The sequence below is a fragment of the Mchenga conophoros genome, linkage group LG2 (assembly GCF_057382185.1).
Source record: "Mchenga conophoros isolate Kocher_MC1m ecotype Shallow Benthic linkage group LG2, M_conophoros_male_GT1.1, whole genome shotgun sequence".
Taxonomy (NCBI): Eukaryota; Metazoa; Chordata; class Actinopteri; order Cichliformes; family Cichlidae; genus Mchenga; species Mchenga conophoros.
Genome location: NC_140527.1, coordinates 27,809,870 through 27,829,138, shown reverse-complemented (window position 1 = coordinate 27,829,138; position 19,269 = coordinate 27,809,870). Strand labels below are relative to the sequence as shown.

Sequence of the window (19,269 nt, the reverse complement as noted above, 5' to 3'; positions counted from 1 at the left end):
ATAATCAGAATTTAAGTTGTTATCAGTGTTTAGGGAAACTGTTTCTTTTAGAGTGCTCACTAGATGTCGCTGTTATCCCACCCCTCTCGCGCAAAGTGACCACACTGATCACTGCGAGCGGTGCCAAAAATTATGGCATCAAACAATATAAGAATTTTCTAAGAAAGCGCGAGGGTTTGAATGTGACCCTGGCAAATATAAGGTTCGGGCAGTGGTGCAGTTTGGTGTTTAGATGGCTTTTAGTCAGGTCTAGCTCACTGATAAAAACCGACCCATTAATAGACCATTATAGGACAACTTGGAGTCAAATCGCACAATCATAACCGCGACTCCACTGGGAGAATCACGGAAAGGTGCTGTCGGCTTGTTCTTGGAAGACTGGGTGTTTTTGAGCTGAATCACGGCAGAGGCGCGTCACCGTAGGGCGTGGTTAAGCGTAAGAGATAAACGCCGTGTCCACCGTTACGATGCAGTTAAGTTACAGTTTGGCACGAGACGATACACCGGAGCGGAGAGTCTGAGCAGCTAACCAGCGCGCGTAAAGGGATGGAGACGAATGAGATCTTTTTAATAACTGTCATAGCCTCTCACTACATTTGGAACTGCGTCTTCTTCGCGTGGATTTTAACAACAATAGAACCTTTAGAGCCGGACTGCTATAAAACGCATTGTTGAAGTTCTGATCCTGTTTGCGCCAGGACACCCAAACGAGATTAGACGAAGAGAAGTCGTAATGAGTAGTTGTGCAAATGGTGCATTTTCTGACCAGAGAGCTGGTACGGAAAGCAGAATTTCATGCTCAAGCTACACGTCTACCTGCGCGTAAAGGACATGGACACAACGGCTCCAGTCACCGCTTCCTGAATCCCTGCGCTATGTTATAGTAAGTAAATGAAAAAGCTGTAGTTAGATTAGAAGCAGTGTGGCAGCTTAAAGCATTTATGCGAGCTTTTTTTCTTATTTTTACGCGCTGACAAATAGTGCAGCGTTCCAATAGCACAGGACCTGAAATTTGGCAGCCAAGCAGCCCACACCATTGACCGTGAAAGGCTTGGAAACAGTTCCAGTGCTGATCCCGATTTGAACTATAACTAAAACAAGTAAAACAAAGTTGCATCTAAGTGGACGAGCGTGGCAGGAGGCGAACATGGCTTTGCCAGATAGTGGCATATCTGCAGAGGAGATACCCTTTCCAGAGATCATAGAGCTCAATGTCGGTGGGCAGGTGTACATAACCCGCTACTCTACACTCACAAGCGTGCCAGACTCTCTGCTGTGGGAGATGTTTACTCAAAAGTCAGCCAAAGGACTGGCCAGGGACACAAAGGGGCGCTTCTTTGTAGACCGTGATGGTTTCCTGTTTCGTTACATCCTGGACTACATGCGTGACCAGCAGCTGGTCCTTCCAGACCACTTCCCAGAGCGCGGTCGTTTGCAGAGAGAGGCTGAGTTCTTCAACCTGCCAGAGCTCGTCAGGCTTCTGGCACCCAAAATCAGCAAACAGAACTCCCTTGGTGATGAGGGATGTCCTAGTGACACAGAGGACTCCTCACCTGGGACTGACACCTCCCGTAACCTCGGCTCTCTGGGTGCTGCTGCTGCTGCCTGTGCCAGCCTGGTGCCCGGCGCCATGGATGGCAAACGTTCTGGGTTCATCACTATTGGCTACCGAGGCTCCTACACCTTGGGGCGCGACAGCCACACGGATGCCAAATTTCGCCGAGTGGCACGGATCATGGTGTGTGGGAAGACCTCCCTGGCTAAAGAGGTGTTTGGGGAAACGCTGAACGAGAGCCGGGACCCGGATCGCCCCCCTGAGCGCTATACATCCCGCTACTATCTCAAGTTCACCTTCCTGGAGCAGGCTTTTGACAAGCTGGCAGATGCAGGCTTTCACATGGTGGCCTGCAATTCCACAGGAACCTGTGCCTTTGCCCACGAGCAGACGGACGACAAGATCTGGACCAGCTACACTGAATATGTGTTCTACCGTGAGTGAGACTATCGGCTTTGTTTCCCGGTCCCCTCACCCTGTATCCAAGAACCCCCCTCCCCCTCCAGCCTCCAGCCATCCTGTCTTTCTCTCTCTGATGGCTTCTGAACCAGTAGATGTACTGTAGATGTTGTGCCCTTCCATCTCTCTTTACAGCCTCCAGCTTTTATCCTGTGAACAGTACCTGGCCGCTGCTCTGACTCTTCATATCTTCTCTGCAGATCGAACCTGCAGCCTTCCCCTTCAACCCCGAATTCACCCTCCCCCCCCCCATCATCAGGCCAAGCTTTTGCCCTTGCTTAAGCCGCCGCCTCTCCATCTAGTTGTAGTCCCCAGCCCTGAACCACAGCAACCCCACAGCCTTTCCTGCAGAGACTGATACCTTCTATTCCCTTTTTGTACTCTCTATATAGTGCATATGCCTTGGTTAAAGCACAATACTGTATCCAAGAGCTAATTTTGTTGAATAAAAAAACACCAGTGTGTCTATATGACTACTGAACCAGTCATAAGGGCATAAGGGAAAGGGCTTCAAAGAGTTGCCGTGATGTACAGTGCTATATTTTGCCTGCTTACTCAAGCAGATCGGACTGTCTCCTGCTCCTTTGAACTAAATTACCAAATAATTGGACATCTTATCAGCCTTGAGGGACGTGAGAAACCCCAACACATGCACACACATACACACACACACGCACACAAAGGAAGTGTAATCTAATTTCCTTTAGTTTTTATTAAATGTGTCCAGTACCATGTCCGTGTGGTTTGGGAACGTGCCATAGTTAATCTGTTCTGCTTTGGAGTGAATAGAAAAGAAAAGACTGCAGTGAAGTTATTTTTTCAGAAAAAGCAGATTGAAGTTGTGCGGAGGTCTCCCCCCCCCAAAAAAAAAGAAAGAAAGAAAGAAAACGGGTTGTGTGGCAAATGTTGAAAAACTATTAAAGCTCAAATATCAAGAGATCTTAGAGACAGACAATGAGAGAGGGGGAAAAAGGTGTGTGTATTGACTGTGCAGTGGAGCTTTCAGTATTTTAATCACCCACACTGATAGGGCAGAGAAGATGGAAGGTGTTGCATCAATTACATCTTAAAGATAATTATTTTCCACAGCCGGTCACATGTCAGAATGGGCTTACACATTGCTTCCTGTTATTTGCGTAAGAAGAAATCAGCAGTCATCACAGCAGATCTTTGGATGTCCCGTAATCAACAATGTTATTCTTAATAACATGAAAAAGAGGTTTTTAATCTCAATGGGATCTTCCTGGTTAAATAAAGGTTAATAAATAATACTCAGTATTAGCTGAAGCGGCTGCGTATTTGACTATAGCTCACTCCTTCTGTACCAGTGAGAAAGGGTAGGATTTGCTGTAGCCAGCCAAAGCCCAGTGTTTTCTCACCACTGTAGCAATGGCAGCTTATAGCGAGCGCGCGTAACTTTCAGTAACTCACAGCCGGCTCAAAAAGGAGCACAAGATCCAGATACAGCCTCAGGACGGGTCTGCACATCATATACCTCAGACTAACATAAACGTGGGACACTTAAATCCAACAAAGGATTCATCAGATTACAGGAAAATGCAGAAATGGCTCAAAATGAGGACAAATAAGAGGTTTCATTTAAAACTGTTCGGGGAACAGGCAGCGCAAGGCAAAGTTCACCCGTGCGGCAAGGTGTCGACTTTTTAGTGTGTCTGACAGTTGTAATAAATGTATTCTGAAATGTCTAGAAATTGCAATATTGTGTTTCAGTGTGATGAAGTGTTGTTGACATCCGAGTCAGTCTGTTAGACCCTGCTGCAGTGTGTCGCTGCAGGCATAGACAACACTGATATTAAAAGTGTTCCACCAAACGCAAATTGATTTGTCAAATAAAATATGCTTTCTTTCTATCCTGCTTGTATTTCCATTCCTAACCCCCAAAAAGGGGGGTTATTTCTTTTTTTCTTTTTTTCTTTTTGAATACCAGGGAGCACAAAGTATGATGAAAATAGCACATTCCCATTACCGCAGTTTCACATTTTAATTTTCGGTGACAATGCAAGTCAATCACAAGTAAAGCCGTTCAAATTTTCATCTCAGCGTTTCCCATCAGAGGAAATGTCCTTGGACACAAACTCTCCTCCGTATGAAATTTTCAGCCCTCAGGCACCATGTCCTCCATCCTTCCATCTGCTTTTCCACTTTTTTTTTTTACCCTCTTTTTTTCTCTTCAGCCTGGACTTGCGTGAAGCATTTGACCAAAAAATCTGAGCCAGGATAGAAACGAGGACATGCACAGATAACAGGCCTTGTCCAAGCAGATTAGAAAACCCTTATTTTGTTGCCAATAATTGACCAAATTTCTGTGTGCAGTCAAAATCTTAAAGATTGAATCTAAATTTCAGGACTCCGTAGTATTTACAACCTCCCGCAGAGCAACAGTTTATCCATTTCTGAGAGACTAGAAATCATTTTTGTGTGTCATCAATAAAAAACAACAGCAAAATACAATATAAGTACAAAGTATTTTCATTGAGGGCAAAGGTGTCATAATTTACACTCGAACAACAACCAGACTTAAGGGTTATGTATGTGAGGCAGTCACGTGTCTTTTTATAAACTCTGTCTCAGAAGTTCTCTACCGAGCGATTATCTCATGCTAATTATCTTAGTATAAGACCTCTAAACCTGATCTCACTCTGGCCTTGATAAAAGCATAGCTAATGAGCTTCACAAAACTTTGTGAAAAATTTATGTTGCTCTCTAATTCAGGGAGAAAAAAAATGATCCCCCCCGCCCGCTCTGGAATGCATGACAAATCCTCAGAGACCAGGACAATACTGTGCCTGCAGTGTCTCTCCAGCCCAAATAAACACAGTCACAGGCAGCATTCCTCTGTCGCTGTCCTCCGGCGGACTACAGCAACACGGGAGTGCCAAGGTCAGTCATTAGCGCAAACATGGAGAAACATGCCTTCGTGTGAAATTTCAGGCACTGGCCTCCTTAACCTCTCTTCCTCTCGTCAGTGCAAATTCCTTGAGATTCAACAGCAGCAGCGAGATGCGTGGAAACGTTGACATTCAGACGCTGACATTCAGAGCATCCACAGACCAGACGAAATGTGCGCGCTGAAATCCAGTGGTGTTTTTTTTCTTTTTTTTTTAAATGTGTCTCGTGAAACACGTGGTTGAAAAGTGTAGCATTGTCTGCTCGTGTGCTTGCAAAGGCAGCAGGTTCTCACTGTGTCGCCACAGTATGCCTATTCATATTCAGTGTCACAATAAAGATATTTTACCATGACCTTTTGCTTCTTCATGTTTTGGGGGGGGGAACGCAGCAGATTGCCAAATTTCAGCTTGTCACACAACAAATTATCAAATGAAATCAATCATTTGTTGTTGTTTCAAGCGCAGATTTTCACATTTATGAGGACTCATTTGTCACTAAAGTCGAAGGATTCGAGAATGAGTGCGAGACTGGCTTCTCTGCGTGCCTTCAGGCAGTGATTTGACCCAAGCTTTTGCTACTGTAGGCTGCTCTACATGACAACATGCTTTGGCCCTGTCTCTTTTCCCTCTCTGAGGATGATCCTTGTCTCGGAGCCAGCTGGGTCATTGCATTCTCTATTTGGAAAAAGAGGGGAAGAAGGCAGAAGAGAACAGGAACAGATGCACGTCAAAGGAAATGGGGATTGGAAAATGGGGCACAGAGAGATAGATATTTGGGAGACTGCGGGGGTATTTATTTGACAAGGATTTGGTGTTCCCATCTGATCTCTCTTCCTGTTATTTGGAGAAGGGGAGGACTGTGCTGTAAGATGCTCCTCTGCGGCCTGTCAGCTCCATCAGCACCCCCAAAGAGATTCAGTCACACTGCACCCAAGGGATACACTGCAGAATCAAGAGCACACTCAGTATAGTTGCTATCACTATCAATCTGTAGCATGAAACCAGCACAAATGGGGGGTTGTTGATCTTTACCATAAGGAAGAAACAGTATTTTTTATCATCTGTTTGTGATTCATGAACTTCACCATTAAGCTGACTAAACTTAGCCAAGATTCCTAGACTACATCTTTCTTTTTCGGGGAGAGACATATTGCATGTGTGAGAGTGACAAGACAAGGGTGAGTCAATTTCTCAGCACCTCAGATGTCTGAAAGCTGCTGTTCCTGTTCATTCTGAGCCTTCAGCTGCAGCCATGTGGCTGTACTTGTTTATGTCTCACTGCCTCGTCTGCTTTTGGATCTGTCTGCCAGGATAATTTGGCTCTTGTTGTTTTGTTCTGTTGCCTTTACGCTTGTGTGGTTGTTTTTTTTTTTTTTTTGGTTTTTTTTTGGATGACAGGTTGGACAGGCCTCCGTTTCGGGTGCGTCAGTGCGACTGAGGTCCACTCCCTCTCACACAAACATGCTGAGCGTGCAGTTGGCATCTCTAAACGCACGCTCACACGGACACGCGCGCTCGCGGGGAGAGGGAAGTTGCAACGAGAAGATGTGCAACACAACTCCCGTGCTGGGATTTTGATTCTGGGCCGTGAGGTTTTAGATCTAATCGACTGCCTTGTTTTCACTCTTCTTTGAGAACAGTTTAAAATGCATTAGCAGGCAAATAAGGCATTTACCTCCCTCCTCCTCTCTTGATGGCAATTAAAACAAAGAGAAGAACATGCTCATATAGAACAACATCATTGCTGATAATTACCTTGGAGTAGCACTGACCAACCTGGGCGGGGGGTAGCAGCGGCCTGAGGTGCACCGCTGTGTTCTCCATCAAAATGTCTGTGTGTGTGTGTTCACCCCTTGTTTGCTATTGCTGCCATGCAAGCCAACATTTAGGGAGTACAGTAACACTGGCTTGGGACTTCTTGGTCTCATTGTGTGTGTGTTGGGCTATTTATAGTGAGTCAGGCACCGAGCCAGATGTGTACCTTATTCACTTGTATCGCTCTGTCCTCCAGCTTCTCCACATGCCTGGCTTCCCCTCATTCTCAGCTCCTACAGAGAGCAGCTGTCACAAAACATTTTCACCCCGAATGACAAGGGAAGGGGGGGGGGGACAGGAGGGACTTCATTGTGCTAGGACAGGAGATGGTCACGTCAGGGGGGAAGCCAGAGGGGGGAGTGACAACCTGGAATCACTACTGATTTACAGTGCTGTTATCTCATTACTCTCCCTGCATTGCCAGTTTGTTTTTCCCTTTGTCGGCGCAATTCTCCAACACGGAAATGATGGCTCTGTGCAGGCACTGAGCAAGAGCATGAGTGGAATGAAGAAGCACGATATAAGTTGTATAGTAAGTGAAAGTGTCAACGGGGAAATTGTAGGATAAGTGTAAGCAACAAAAAGGAAGAACTGAAGTGGCAAAGCTTGGCATATACAGTCCCACGGAGACTATAAATATGTGACGAGGCAGGAGCAATTTTAAAAGAAAAGAGGCACAATTAGGCCAAAATGGAGATGTAATAGATTGGATTGGGAAAGGCAGGGTGGAAGCTGCCTCAATCGGCATGTTAAAAGAAATGCAATGATTCTATTTTACGTAAAACTTGACAAATTAAAGGGAAGTACTTCTTGGCATTCATTCTCCAAGGGTCTGTAACTTCCCTGGAAAAAATCAACACAGTTAAATCAAAAGATATTCCCTCATTTTGTGTTTTGATGGCGCTGGTGGACAGTGCTAACACTTGGTACAAAATCTCCCGTAGGTGTTTAATTATTTTGAGCTCTGCTGACTGTGAAGCATATAATTCATATCATTTTCATTCTCATCAAAACAGTGAACCCGCATGCTCTATAGACGGGGGGAGTTGTCATTCTGGGAAAGAAGACTGCCATCATGATAGAAACTTTTAATGATAGGATAATAATGATCGCGCAGAAAAACTTTGTACAGATTTGTAATGACACGTTCCTCTCGGGGGGCAAACCACACCAGTAAAATGTCTAGTTCAGCACAATAGAGCCACCAAATGCTTTCACTCCAGAGGCCATTGCGTCAGCTGTTTCCTTGTTGTGTCACCAAGAGCCACGTTGGGTAACAACTGCCATTATCGTGTCCTGTGGTTTTTTAATCAGGTACTAACAAAATGCTGATTTAACTCTAATTATTAGAGTTATTAATAATACTTATTAATGGCCCATTAATACTTATTAATGGGCCATTTTAACTCTAGTAGCCACCGCAGGTACTCCTGTACAGTTACACCTTGCTAGAAACCACTTTAAGCTGATGTGAGCTTTGGGAACCAGCCTGAACCATTGATATACAAGGCAGGACAGATCCATGCTTTCATGCCAATTACACCAAATTCCGAGACTCATCAAACCAGGCAATGTTTTTCCATGGTCCAATTTTGTTGAGCCTGTGCTTTAAGGCTGTGTTGTGCATTCAGCCATGCTCTTCTGCATACCTTAGTTATGACAAGTGGTTATGCTGTTGCTGCGCTTAACCTCAAAGCAGTCTGGCCAATCTTCTCTGGCATTTTCGCCCAGTGAAGTGCTGCTCGCTGGATATATCTCTTTAAAAGTCAACAGAGAGTAAAGAGCAATATAGAGCTGTATTATGTTTCTCTACTGATATCTCTAGAATTTGTTCTTATTCTGTAATAAATTCAGGTGTATTAACCCCACCCTTTATAAATACATTTATTATAAAGGCTATACGACAGTGTTTTTAAAGTTTTATATTGCATGTTGGTAATCGGGCTTAGTTTATCCATTTTGAGGAATAAAATGATCTATTCCAATGTTCCTATGCAAACAAATATCTCTCAACAATGAATTATTCAAATTTGTTGAATTTGATTTTCATGCCATCCATTAATGACAGAACTGGAAAAAACATGCGACTGAGCGTTTCTGTGTCTGTGCTGGTCTAAAGGAGCTCACAGTGTCTGTGAGTGCTGTCATTAGAATAGGATTCACCTTGGCCATCTGGAGACTTGGGCTCTAATCTGTCCCTCTAATTATCAGTAATCTGAACAGTCAGGATTGGTCTTAGTGCTGCAGCCCAGGATAGGGTTGGACTTTGCTGAAAGCAGGCAGGAGGAAAGAGGAAGCAGGTGGCACAGTAGCTGCAGGAGCCGAGGGGTGCCAGGATGGACTTTAGGGTGCTTAGGCAGGCTGGTTATGCCCTGTGGGAGCCAGGTAGCAGCTCAGGGTTTTGAAAGGAAAGCAAAGATAAAGAGGAGGTACTTGAGGCAGGTGAATCAGCAGACACTCAGACTGAATACGTGCAAGCATGCAGAAATAAGAAAAATGTTCTGGTCTTTTCTAAATGCAGTGAAACACCGTATCTGTTAGAAATTTAGCGCTTGTAAATTTGTTCCAAACTTTTCCCACTATTTCACCCTCTCTTTCCTCTGACCTTTACTCCCCTTTTTAAGTTTTCTTACATAGCAGCAACTCTCTGGTCTCCAGCTGTTTACATCAGGCATTTCCTCCACATTATGCAGATTGACAGATTTGTAATTGCTCTGAGACTTGTGAGCGCACTCCAGTGATTTTGACATAGGCAGCTCTGTTTATGCCCCAGCATGTAAAGTTGATGTGAAGAATAGAATATTACTATGTCTGATTACACCCCCGTATGTATTTGCTTGTCGTCAATCAGAGATAAAAAGGACAATGAAAGAGGCGACTGTAGGAGGCGACGCTCGCACTGTCATTAGGCACCATGCAGATCGTTTGACAAAACAGAGATGGAAATCTGAGCTGAATACGAGGTAATTAGATATGGAACATGCTGCAATTGGCAAAACTATGTAGCGTGCAGTTTCCTTTGAAACAGCAGGATACAGCCATATGTACATCTCCACAAAGGATAAAATGCTCCTCTCAGTCTGAGAGACATTACTATGCATTTGTGCAGCTCTGGCTCCTGCACATCATTGTGCCGTTTCCATGGAGATGATGATGTCCTCTTGTTTGCCAGTCTCTCCATCCTCAGGCCACGACACCTGTCAGCGGTCGCAGTGAATTTTAAAAAGTACCGGCAAGCTGATTGACCCGGTCGTGGCTGCTGATACGCAGCTTTGTTCTACACTCATCTACTGTTTTTAGGATTTCAATTAAATTTTTATTAATTGACCTTGTGTGAGTAGCAGATATATTTTGACGAAACATCCAAGCACAACAAAGCATTTAGGGACTTTAAAGCCAGTGCAATATGAAAGTTTTTCCTCTTTTTTTCAACAAACCAACATATCATAAACATTTGTAGGCTACTAACAGACGGTGTAAAAGATGGCTGCAGCCACTATGATGTCACCTGCTGTTAAAAAGCCTCATATTGAACATTGTCTCCATCACCATTTTGTTGTTATGAAACTAAACTTGATGAGGGTAAAACACTTCTCACTGTGAAACCAACGAAACTGCACATGTTCCAGGTTCAATATTGCAACTTGCTAATGACGTTGTTTGAGCATTCAGTTAGTGTTAGCCAAGAAGTTAGCTAATGCTTTTATAAATTATCACTAGCAAACCAACATTAGTAACCTAAATTTGGCCAGACTTGATAAAATATTTATCATATTGTATAAATTAATAAAGAAAACACTTGAAATGCTTACTATATCTTCTAGAAGATAGTTTCATATAAACATCGCAACGCTATGACATCACAACTATATTGACATGGACAGACATTATGATGATGCAGGAACAACATCAGCACAGGGATATCAGCTCTTATATAGAGTGTATATACATCTTTTTTAATTTGTAAAACAGACATAACGCTTTATTCAGCATGATCTCAATTTTTTTTCTATAAAAAGAGTAGTAGCCCCCTCCTGGCCATTAAAAAGAAAACACATTTGAGGCACACCAGCATTGGCTTAGTTTTTAGAAATGGAAACAAAGTCCATCTATCATGCTGTCTATGTACAGCATTAGCAGTCCCTTGAATATTTAACTTATAAAATTATTCAGTTCAGTGAACTTTTAGTAGCATGGAAATTTGAGGTTTAGCTTGCTAATGATTCCCTCTAGCCATTACTTCCCAGCTTTGTTATGGCAACATCTGTGCGCTTCAGCTTCAGGGCACAATTCTAGCAAAGACCTGACACGGGACCTGAGAGATCATCAGTTGATCCATCAACTGTTCATCAAAGCCTCATCAGAAATGGTCTCAGTGGCAGGGTGGCTGTCAAGAAGCCATTCTTAAAGAAGGAAAGCAGGGAGAAAAGGCTGAGCTATGCACACAGAACTATTGGCCTCCCCAGATCCCAGATTTCAGCCGCAAACATGAAGTCACACAGCAGTCTGTGAACATACTAAAGCCTTGACTTTAGTTTGATGGCGACCTTGGTGTGTTTGGAGTAAAAAGTGAACATTTCAACAAGGAAAGAATTAGCAATCATCAGCTATCGGAGAGCGTTATCAGCTAACATTAGCATGTTTGGTTAGCAAAATGTCAACAGAGCCTATATGGCACAGATACCAGTTAATCAGTTCTTACTAACATACTGATAAAAATCCCAGTATTTACCTCACCAAAGATGGAACATGGACTTCTTAGAACTGTTAACCACACAGTGAGCCATGCTATTTGTCTGATATTATTGCATTAAAATAGGCCAAAAGGCATTAACATAAACAGTAGCGGTGAAGCTAGCTAGCAACACAGCCACCTGTATCATCAGCTACCTGTCGCTCAAAGTGGCCACTAATATTAAAAATTACTACTAATTAAAAAGAATCACGTCTTCTCCTGTTGTTATAAAGTGGGTAAATTAGCCATACAGACTAAAAGCATTTTTTGCACCACGATGTAAACATATTTATTTCTGCTCAAAAGCTGGGCATTTTATTATGAGAATGATTTGTTCAAGTGGCCATTTGACATTTATCATTGCCTTTTTTAACCTCTTTATAATTACACAAGTCAAAGAAAATCCTTTATTTTTATTTCAATTGACTGTTAATATCAACCCAGCTTTATTTAAGGCCCTACAAGCTGTTTCATGGCTTTATTTAGTCTCCGTGTGGGAATAAATTGTGCGCTTTGATTTGACCAAAATGAAAGATCCAGGTGACAGCATTACAAACAGCAGAGGAGACGTTTTATAAGAGAGAGGTGATAAACCTCGGCAACAGTGACACATTAGAGTTGCTAATAGCAGTAATGATGGCAACGCAGGGATGTGACACACTGAACAGATGGGAAAGGCAAAAAAGGAGGTGGGGCGGGTGATGTGTGCGAAAAAGCTCTAGCTTTTGCATATATCCCTGGAGAAGTGGCCCGGGGAAAGGGTTGAGTGCACTCTCTTGCTGTTCTTCTCCATAAGGCTTAGTGGTGGAGGAGGAAAGCACGGAGCCCTTCCCCCAGTGGATTACTCCTCTGACACTACTAAGCCCCCATACTCCCACGTTCAGGAAGCCCACAAACACATGTATTCATCATGAAGACACTGAATGCACCAAATGCACAAGCACACACAGCGGAGAACATCTTTCTACCCCGTTCCCTCCTCCCCCTACATCCTTTCTTTCCCTCCGTCTTTAGCCGTCCTCCTTTTCATGCCCAGAATAACAACACACACAAACAAACGCATCTGCCCATACGCAAGCACACCTACACATGCACACACACATACGCTTATATATGCATGCCCAGGCACACACAGCTGACACTGACTTGCTCTTGCACACTAGCTTGAGCACTTTCTGTCACACACTCGCATTCAGGTATTCAGAAAGCCAAGGAGCTGGGAGAATATGCCGTGCCGCCTCCGTTTGACACAAGCAGCTTTTGCCGTTATGTAAGGCTGGTTAGCGTAATGATAAGCTCTGCTAAAGGAAACAGTGCAGGCCGTTGTGTGTCATGGTATGTCTGTGAGCATGTCTGTGTGTGTATATGTGTGTGTGTGTGAGCATGTGTGTGCTTGTTGCACTGAACATGTTTGAGAGTGCTTAACTGTTCATTTGCATTTTCATGCACTGTACCTGCATGCTTCACAGCCAGTGGAAACGTGAGTGATCACAGGAGTAGGTTTCATTGGTAAATGGAAGGAGACACATTAGTTGTGGGATCTCAGGGTCTTCCCCCAGGAAATTTTGAGCTCCACACACTTCGTTTCTTGCATTCTGATGGATTTTTTCACCCCTTTGCATTTTTTCTGCATCAGTTACTGGTAGACTTTTCTTGAATGGGAAATAGCAAAAGTCAGACCCCCAAGGTAACAGTCCAAGTATGCTTTTTTTTCTTATTTAATATGATCCATGTTGCATCAACACACACACTGAGATCTTGAAGTCATGTGATGGCTAACCATGTGACGTTAACTTGTATGTCATTTTGGACATGTGACAATTATGGTATGCACTGGAGCGAGGTACACACAAGAGAGAAGAGGAATGAAAGTCGATGAAAGCAAGAGAAAATACACGTGTGTGAATGAGAGGGAGACACATGGAAATATGAGTATGCAAGGAGCAGAGCTAGTGAAGGTGGAAGAATTTAAATGCCTTGGGTCAAACAAACACTCACCAGCTACTCTGCGAGTGGTAATTAAACTGTGCAAAGTGAGGCAGAAACCAGAAAAGGACACGTTTGCCTTTTTTCCTTCAAAATAAAATGGTTGCAGTGCTGAGGCAACCAATTTGAGACTTGCAAATGAATGGTCTCCATTTCCAAGCAACCAAAAGGAAGGTTTTGGTGCAACATCCTCCTTGGGACCATTTTCACCCTGTGAGAGCCAGCAACCTCCAGCTACCCTTCATGGAAAAGACATTTTTCCTCTCGTGACTGGTGGTTGTATCAAATCCAATCTGGTTGAAAACTCTTGAGCTGTGTGCACATTACGGCATGTCAGAACCCTATATCGACATTTGTGTTTGTGTTTGCCTGGATCATCGTGTTCTGAACTCCTAATACCTGTTCAAAAATTTTAAAGACCTCTTGCTGCAGAAGAAAAACATTTCCTGCTGAGTAGTATTGTAGCACAGTGTTTAGCTTGCTCCCATGTAATGTGAATGACGGGATAAATGTTTTGCTCATTCAAATGCTTCATACTGTTTAACGTCCAGCCTAAGAAAGAACATAATATTCAACAAAGTGGATCACATGACAAAACAGTTTGAGAATACATAACAAATATACAATATAGTGAGATTTAACATTACCTGTGGTCAAAATGTGAGATTAGTATAAAAGTGAAGACACATTTTTAAGCGCATTCACTTTAAGGTAGATGCAGGTGCTTTCTGTAATTTCACAAGCAAATCAGAGCGTGTGTGCCATCATGCATGCAGCAGAAATAAAAGGACAGGAAGAGGCTGATTGCTTGCTCAGTGGTTTCATTAAAAATAAATAAATAAAGAGAGGGAGAGAAATAGAAGCTGCATTTGAAAATGGTACATTGGTTTTCAAAGACCGTGAGGTACACAATGTACACACACTCTAGTTTTTCCAAGAAGTGCCATAGCAGCAGCATCCTCAGTTCTCACACAGAGATGAGATGAAAAATCATCACGCTGTGAAAAAAAAAGCTTCTTAAGCTTTTGGTCAGGAGGTTTCACGCCATCCGTTCAGCGCCAGTATTTATCTTCACAGATAAACAGTCATGCAACCAAAGGTAATTTAAAACTGAAAAAAGCAGTGAAACTGCCCTCCACTTTCCTCATCTCTCACGCTGAGCTCCATTCTCTGCTAATTACTGCCTCCATAATGCTCCTACATGCTCTTGTGCCAGCGTGTGTTTACTTTTGTACTCTTGGAGACAAAAAACTGTAACGCTGAAGACTCAGGTGTTTGTTTCTGTGCCAGCCGCACACTACTGACACACTCTGATAAAGAAGAGGGAGTAAAAAAAAGAAAGAAAGAAAGACAGGTGAAATGTAATCAAATTTTTGTGGAAAGCTTCCCAGGTGGCTGAGACCTATATGCAAACAGAGCAGACATCTGAATGTAAATGCTTGTTATTCGTATACGTTTCATTTTTATGGGAACACTTGTCGGTGAATGGTAAATGAGAAAAGCAGTACAACTCTGAAGCCTGTAAATCGAATGCATTGCTGGATGCAGAGAGTGATTAGCTTAGCTTATTTTAGCATACAGACTAGAAAGAGGAAAACAGAAAAGCCTGACTGAGTCCAAAGATTGTTACGCCTACAGGCACCTTTAAAGCTCCCTAGTTAATCTGTGTTCAAGTCAAATCCAGTACTTATATATAGTGTACATTACTTTCCTGGCAAACTCACCATGACTACAGGACTGTGGGCGGTCGTTATGCCCTCCTGTCTTTCAGGCAAGAACTAGTATTCTGGAATGCCCTCCCTATTGATTTTAAGCTAAGCTAATCAGCTGGATTTGTCTGTGTATTTACTGAACATATGTAGCCTATTGTATAGACACAGTAGCAATATTTTTATTTCACTATAAGCACGAAAAGATTTGAAATCAGCATAAATTTAGCTCATAAATATATATTTTTTTATTTTTTCTGCAGGGAGTTCATCAGATATTTCCAAGGCAATGACCTCTGACCCCCCAGCAGCGACTACCACTGAAGCAGTGACCTCTAAACCCACTGCCGCACCTACACTGTCAGCCACAGCAGAAACCAGCAGCAGTGGCCGAACCCAAAGCCTTCCTGAAACCAGCACCATCCCAACACTGGACCTCCGAAACCCGCTTCCTCCTCCCCTAACACCTCCCCCTCCTCCTCCTGCGCCAGACATCCCTGACCTTCCACTGCCATCACCCCCGGTCTTCCCCCTTCCTCTGCCTTCATCCAAACCTTCTTCATCATCCAGTCCTCCTTCTCCTCCATCGCCACCTCCCGCTGACAGCCCCCAGCGTCCTACCACGCTCAAACTAAAGACGCTTCCACGTCCCAGCGTCAGGGAGAACGGCTGCCCCCCGCCTGGGCTGGATGAGGATGAGGATGAGAGGAAAATGCTGGAGGAGGATCTGAAGAAATGCATCGAGGACTTTAAAAAGATCCGCATGCCCAAAGTTTTTCCAGATCGCAAGAGGCACTGGCAAAGGGACTTGCTAAAGAAGTACAATGCATAGAGAGCTTTGCTGTGGCATCATAAGGAGCAAACCTGACAAGGACTTTAAAACAATGGCGAGGACATGCTGCTAGCGCTTTATATTTACATCGCTTTGATTCTGACTTTGTGAAGAGTGTCAGCAAAAAACCTCTAATGTAGCTTTTGCATGTCAACAGAAGTGAACTGCTAAAGTATAGTTCTCCAGCTGAGCTTGTCTAGCAGACATGCACTACATTTGATGTGTTTACCCAGCATAGAAAACATTCACGTCCAGATTGTGAGTCATACGTATGTTTTTCCCACACAAGGTTTTTTTTTTTCTTTTGGAATAGAAAAAATATTTGGACTCATTTTCTTTTCACTCAGTCAAACAATATTAATTGGAGCTTTCTGCCCTTCTCCCTGTACCATGTCTGCTGATCAAGCAACTGGAAAATGTAAGCAAAGTTTGAAATTTTAGGCGTTTGACCTTAATGATGCAAAAATAAAAGACAGAAGTGAAATCTCTGGTGCTAATCATCTAAAACGCCTCACCTCATCAATATTAACTGTCTGACTTCAAAGCCCTTCTACAGTACTCCTTTCTGCCTCTGATTCAGAAGCGTTGCAATTTCGTTCTTTTTGTGATTACATTATCTTCCAGCCCGCACTTTTGGAACGAGGGGGGATCAGAAAGAGAAAGCGGTGTACCAGGAAGGAAAGTGGGTAATTACAGGCAGCCAGAATGTGGAATAATAATGACAATAATGACTACATGAAGCAATGCACAGTACCATTTGTTCCTCTATCTGCTCCACATAAAATGCTCATCCAGCTGCACTAATGAATTACCAGGTGTGTGTGAGTGTAGTCCCATTATGGGCTAAATGATTTCCATAAAAATAAGGGGAAAGAATTTATTTTACATTTACTTTGTGTATTAATTCTGAACATCGTAGTATTCAACCATTTAACAAGTAGTAATATCATTCTGGAAAATGTGCGTACTTGCTTTCACATGAGAAGGAGACTCTCCCGCAGTATGGAGCTTGGTGGTTAGCTTAGCTTAGCCTAGCAATTGGGAAACGGCTTGCTTTGAAAACCAGCCTGCCACCACCTCTGCAGCTCTTTTGTAACATGCTGCATTTAACATTTATACAAAAAAACAACTTAAATCTTAAACTTGGCTTTAAAGTGTACATTTGAACTCTAAAGAGTGCCTGCTTCTACTTTGTATGCCATAGTATGCTACTTTGTCAGTTTCTAGCTCCTGATTATTCACAGGCACTAAAAAAACGCAAGTACACACTGTGCAGTTCTAGGGTTTAATGTATGAGGATATGATAAAATATAATCTGGTCCTTGGGAGGTCTTAAAGTGATGTACATGCAGCTCAGATGAACAATAAAACATAACATATCACACTGCGTCATTATGTATTTAATAAAAATTAGGCCAAACTACAGAAGCAGTGTGTAAAAGAATAAGTACACCCTTAAAGCACCAGTATACCCTCAAATTGGTTGCTTTTGAACGCCACTGCATTATCACACAGCTACTTCTATTTATGCATTAAGGCGCAGGAATCATAGGTGCTGATATTGGAGGACATGAAGTCAAAAATATGTGTACATTTCTCAGCTTCTGTACTGGAATATCATTAAGATGGTGGCAAAAACTGGCACGATGGTACACCCGTGTCTTCAATTCAGCTGTGGCAGCGGCGGGGTTACGAAGAAGTGAACAGTTGGCCAAAGCGTTACAAATACATTGGTATGCGCCACAGGATGTGGCGTCAAACTAGGCGTGCGTCACACATTACAGGGGGGGAGCACGGCGAGCATGAAAACACCATTAGTGCTTCTATTGGAGTGTGAGTAGATCAGACTGTGCAACACTCAGAGAAACTGCAATAAAACATTTCACACTCTGAAATCCATCGCTTCTGCTGATCTAAAGTTGTGTGACAGTGGCAGCAGGATAAGTAGGGTATTCCTGATCACCTTCTCCCCAGTCAACTACCCGAGGAACTGTTCCCAGTTGGGCATACTTTGAAAACCTCCAAAAGCGAAACACCCAGGAGGAATCCAAACCAAACCTGTTTCCTGACCCCCAACGGAATAAATCTGATGTTAAATTAAATTAAGAACATTAAATACACCGACCCTTAAAACTGCTGGTGTGAAAGAGGCTTTCTGGAACTCATAATTATATGATGTCTGAGTTTCAAATTGTCGACACTTACACTATTTGTTACCGAAATACACACTAATAAGTTAATAAGTAATGTGTCTCGTGCCCAGCACAGTTTTACAGCTGTGGGGTGTTGAGCCACATAAAAAACCAAAAAACAAACCCTCCTTCTTCTTCTTAAAAGTTACTCACCATAATGACTCTTGCCTAATTACTTTTCTCCAACTGCAACTTAACACACAAAATGCTTTTGAATTTTTAAAACCTTTTTGATAAACTTTCCTCCATGTCTACGCCAGCATCCTGTTTCCAGTGATGCAAGAGAACATCAGACCTCTGTTTTGTTTTGCTTTGACAAAAACACCCATGTTTCATTTGCTTTCATATTAAGCTTCTACCGAGCAATAAATATTACACAGAGCCTCGAGTATATATATATGTACACACAGTAGAGTTTTGACTTAATGAATGCAGCTTTGAGGATGTTTTTATGAGTAATTCTTTCCTTTTTGATCATTTTATTTCTCTGCCTGCCTCATTTGACCTGATGTAACCTGTTGCTTTTCCATTAGGCCCATAATGAGACCCGGTGGCTGTCTCTGGTTAGAAGTCCTAATGATGTTGCCTTATCCTAGCACTTTCCATCAGCACTTTGCCTCCAGCCTGATGCATTTTAGCTTGGGTTAATATTGCGGTTAAGGCTTTAATCCTTGAGTGTTGGTTGAGGGTGAAGTTAAACATGGTTAAGCAAACAGAATAGTTTTATCAGGCACTGGTACCTGCTAAGCAGCACTAGAGATATCCTCTGGCTCTTAGCAGAGGATTAGCAACAGATTAAGGTTTTCACAGTCCAAAAGAGTCGCCAAAGAGATAGCTCCTTTTAACAGCTACATAATGACAACAATTTATGCCATCCAGTCAGTCCTACCATATTTCACACCGGCATCAACACTCAGGACAGCTCCGACTGGCTGCTGATTGCTGAGAAATCCATAGTAAAGATTCCACATTGAAGCTCATTAGAGAGTATTGCCTCATCAGCTCCTTTTCTCCACTTTTCTAATCTTTCAACATAGGCTTGGATGGCGACAGTGTGTTGGCCAGTCTCCCGGGCTC

At 42.9% G+C, this 19,269-nt stretch overlaps 1 protein-coding gene across 4 annotated transcripts; it reads left to right on the top strand.

The window, feature by feature from the left end:
* Positions 1 to 324: 324 nt before the first annotated feature.
* On the top strand, positions 325 to 16,484 carry kctd12b (potassium channel tetramerisation domain containing 12b). 4 transcript variants are annotated; one of them, XM_085291664.1, is made up of 3 exons: positions 7,796 to 9,180; positions 9,590 to 9,701; positions 15,432 to 16,484. In XM_085291664.1, the coding sequence occupies exon 3, from the start codon at positions 15,458 to 15,460 to the stop codon at positions 15,998 to 16,000; it is 543 nt and encodes a 180-aa protein (XP_085147790.1). In that variant the 5' UTR covers positions 7,796 to 9,180; positions 9,590 to 9,701; positions 15,432 to 15,457; the 3' UTR covers positions 16,001 to 16,484. The 4 variants fall into 4 exon arrangements, with proteins under 4 accessions (XP_085147782.1, XP_085147771.1, XP_085147790.1 ...); XM_085291656.1 differs by lacking the exons at positions 7,796 to 9,180; positions 9,590 to 9,701 and adding an exon at positions 325 to 883; XM_085291645.1 differs by lacking the exons at positions 7,796 to 9,180; positions 9,590 to 9,701 and adding an exon at positions 334 to 1,991.
* Positions 16,485 to 19,269: the final 2,785 nt, after the last annotated feature.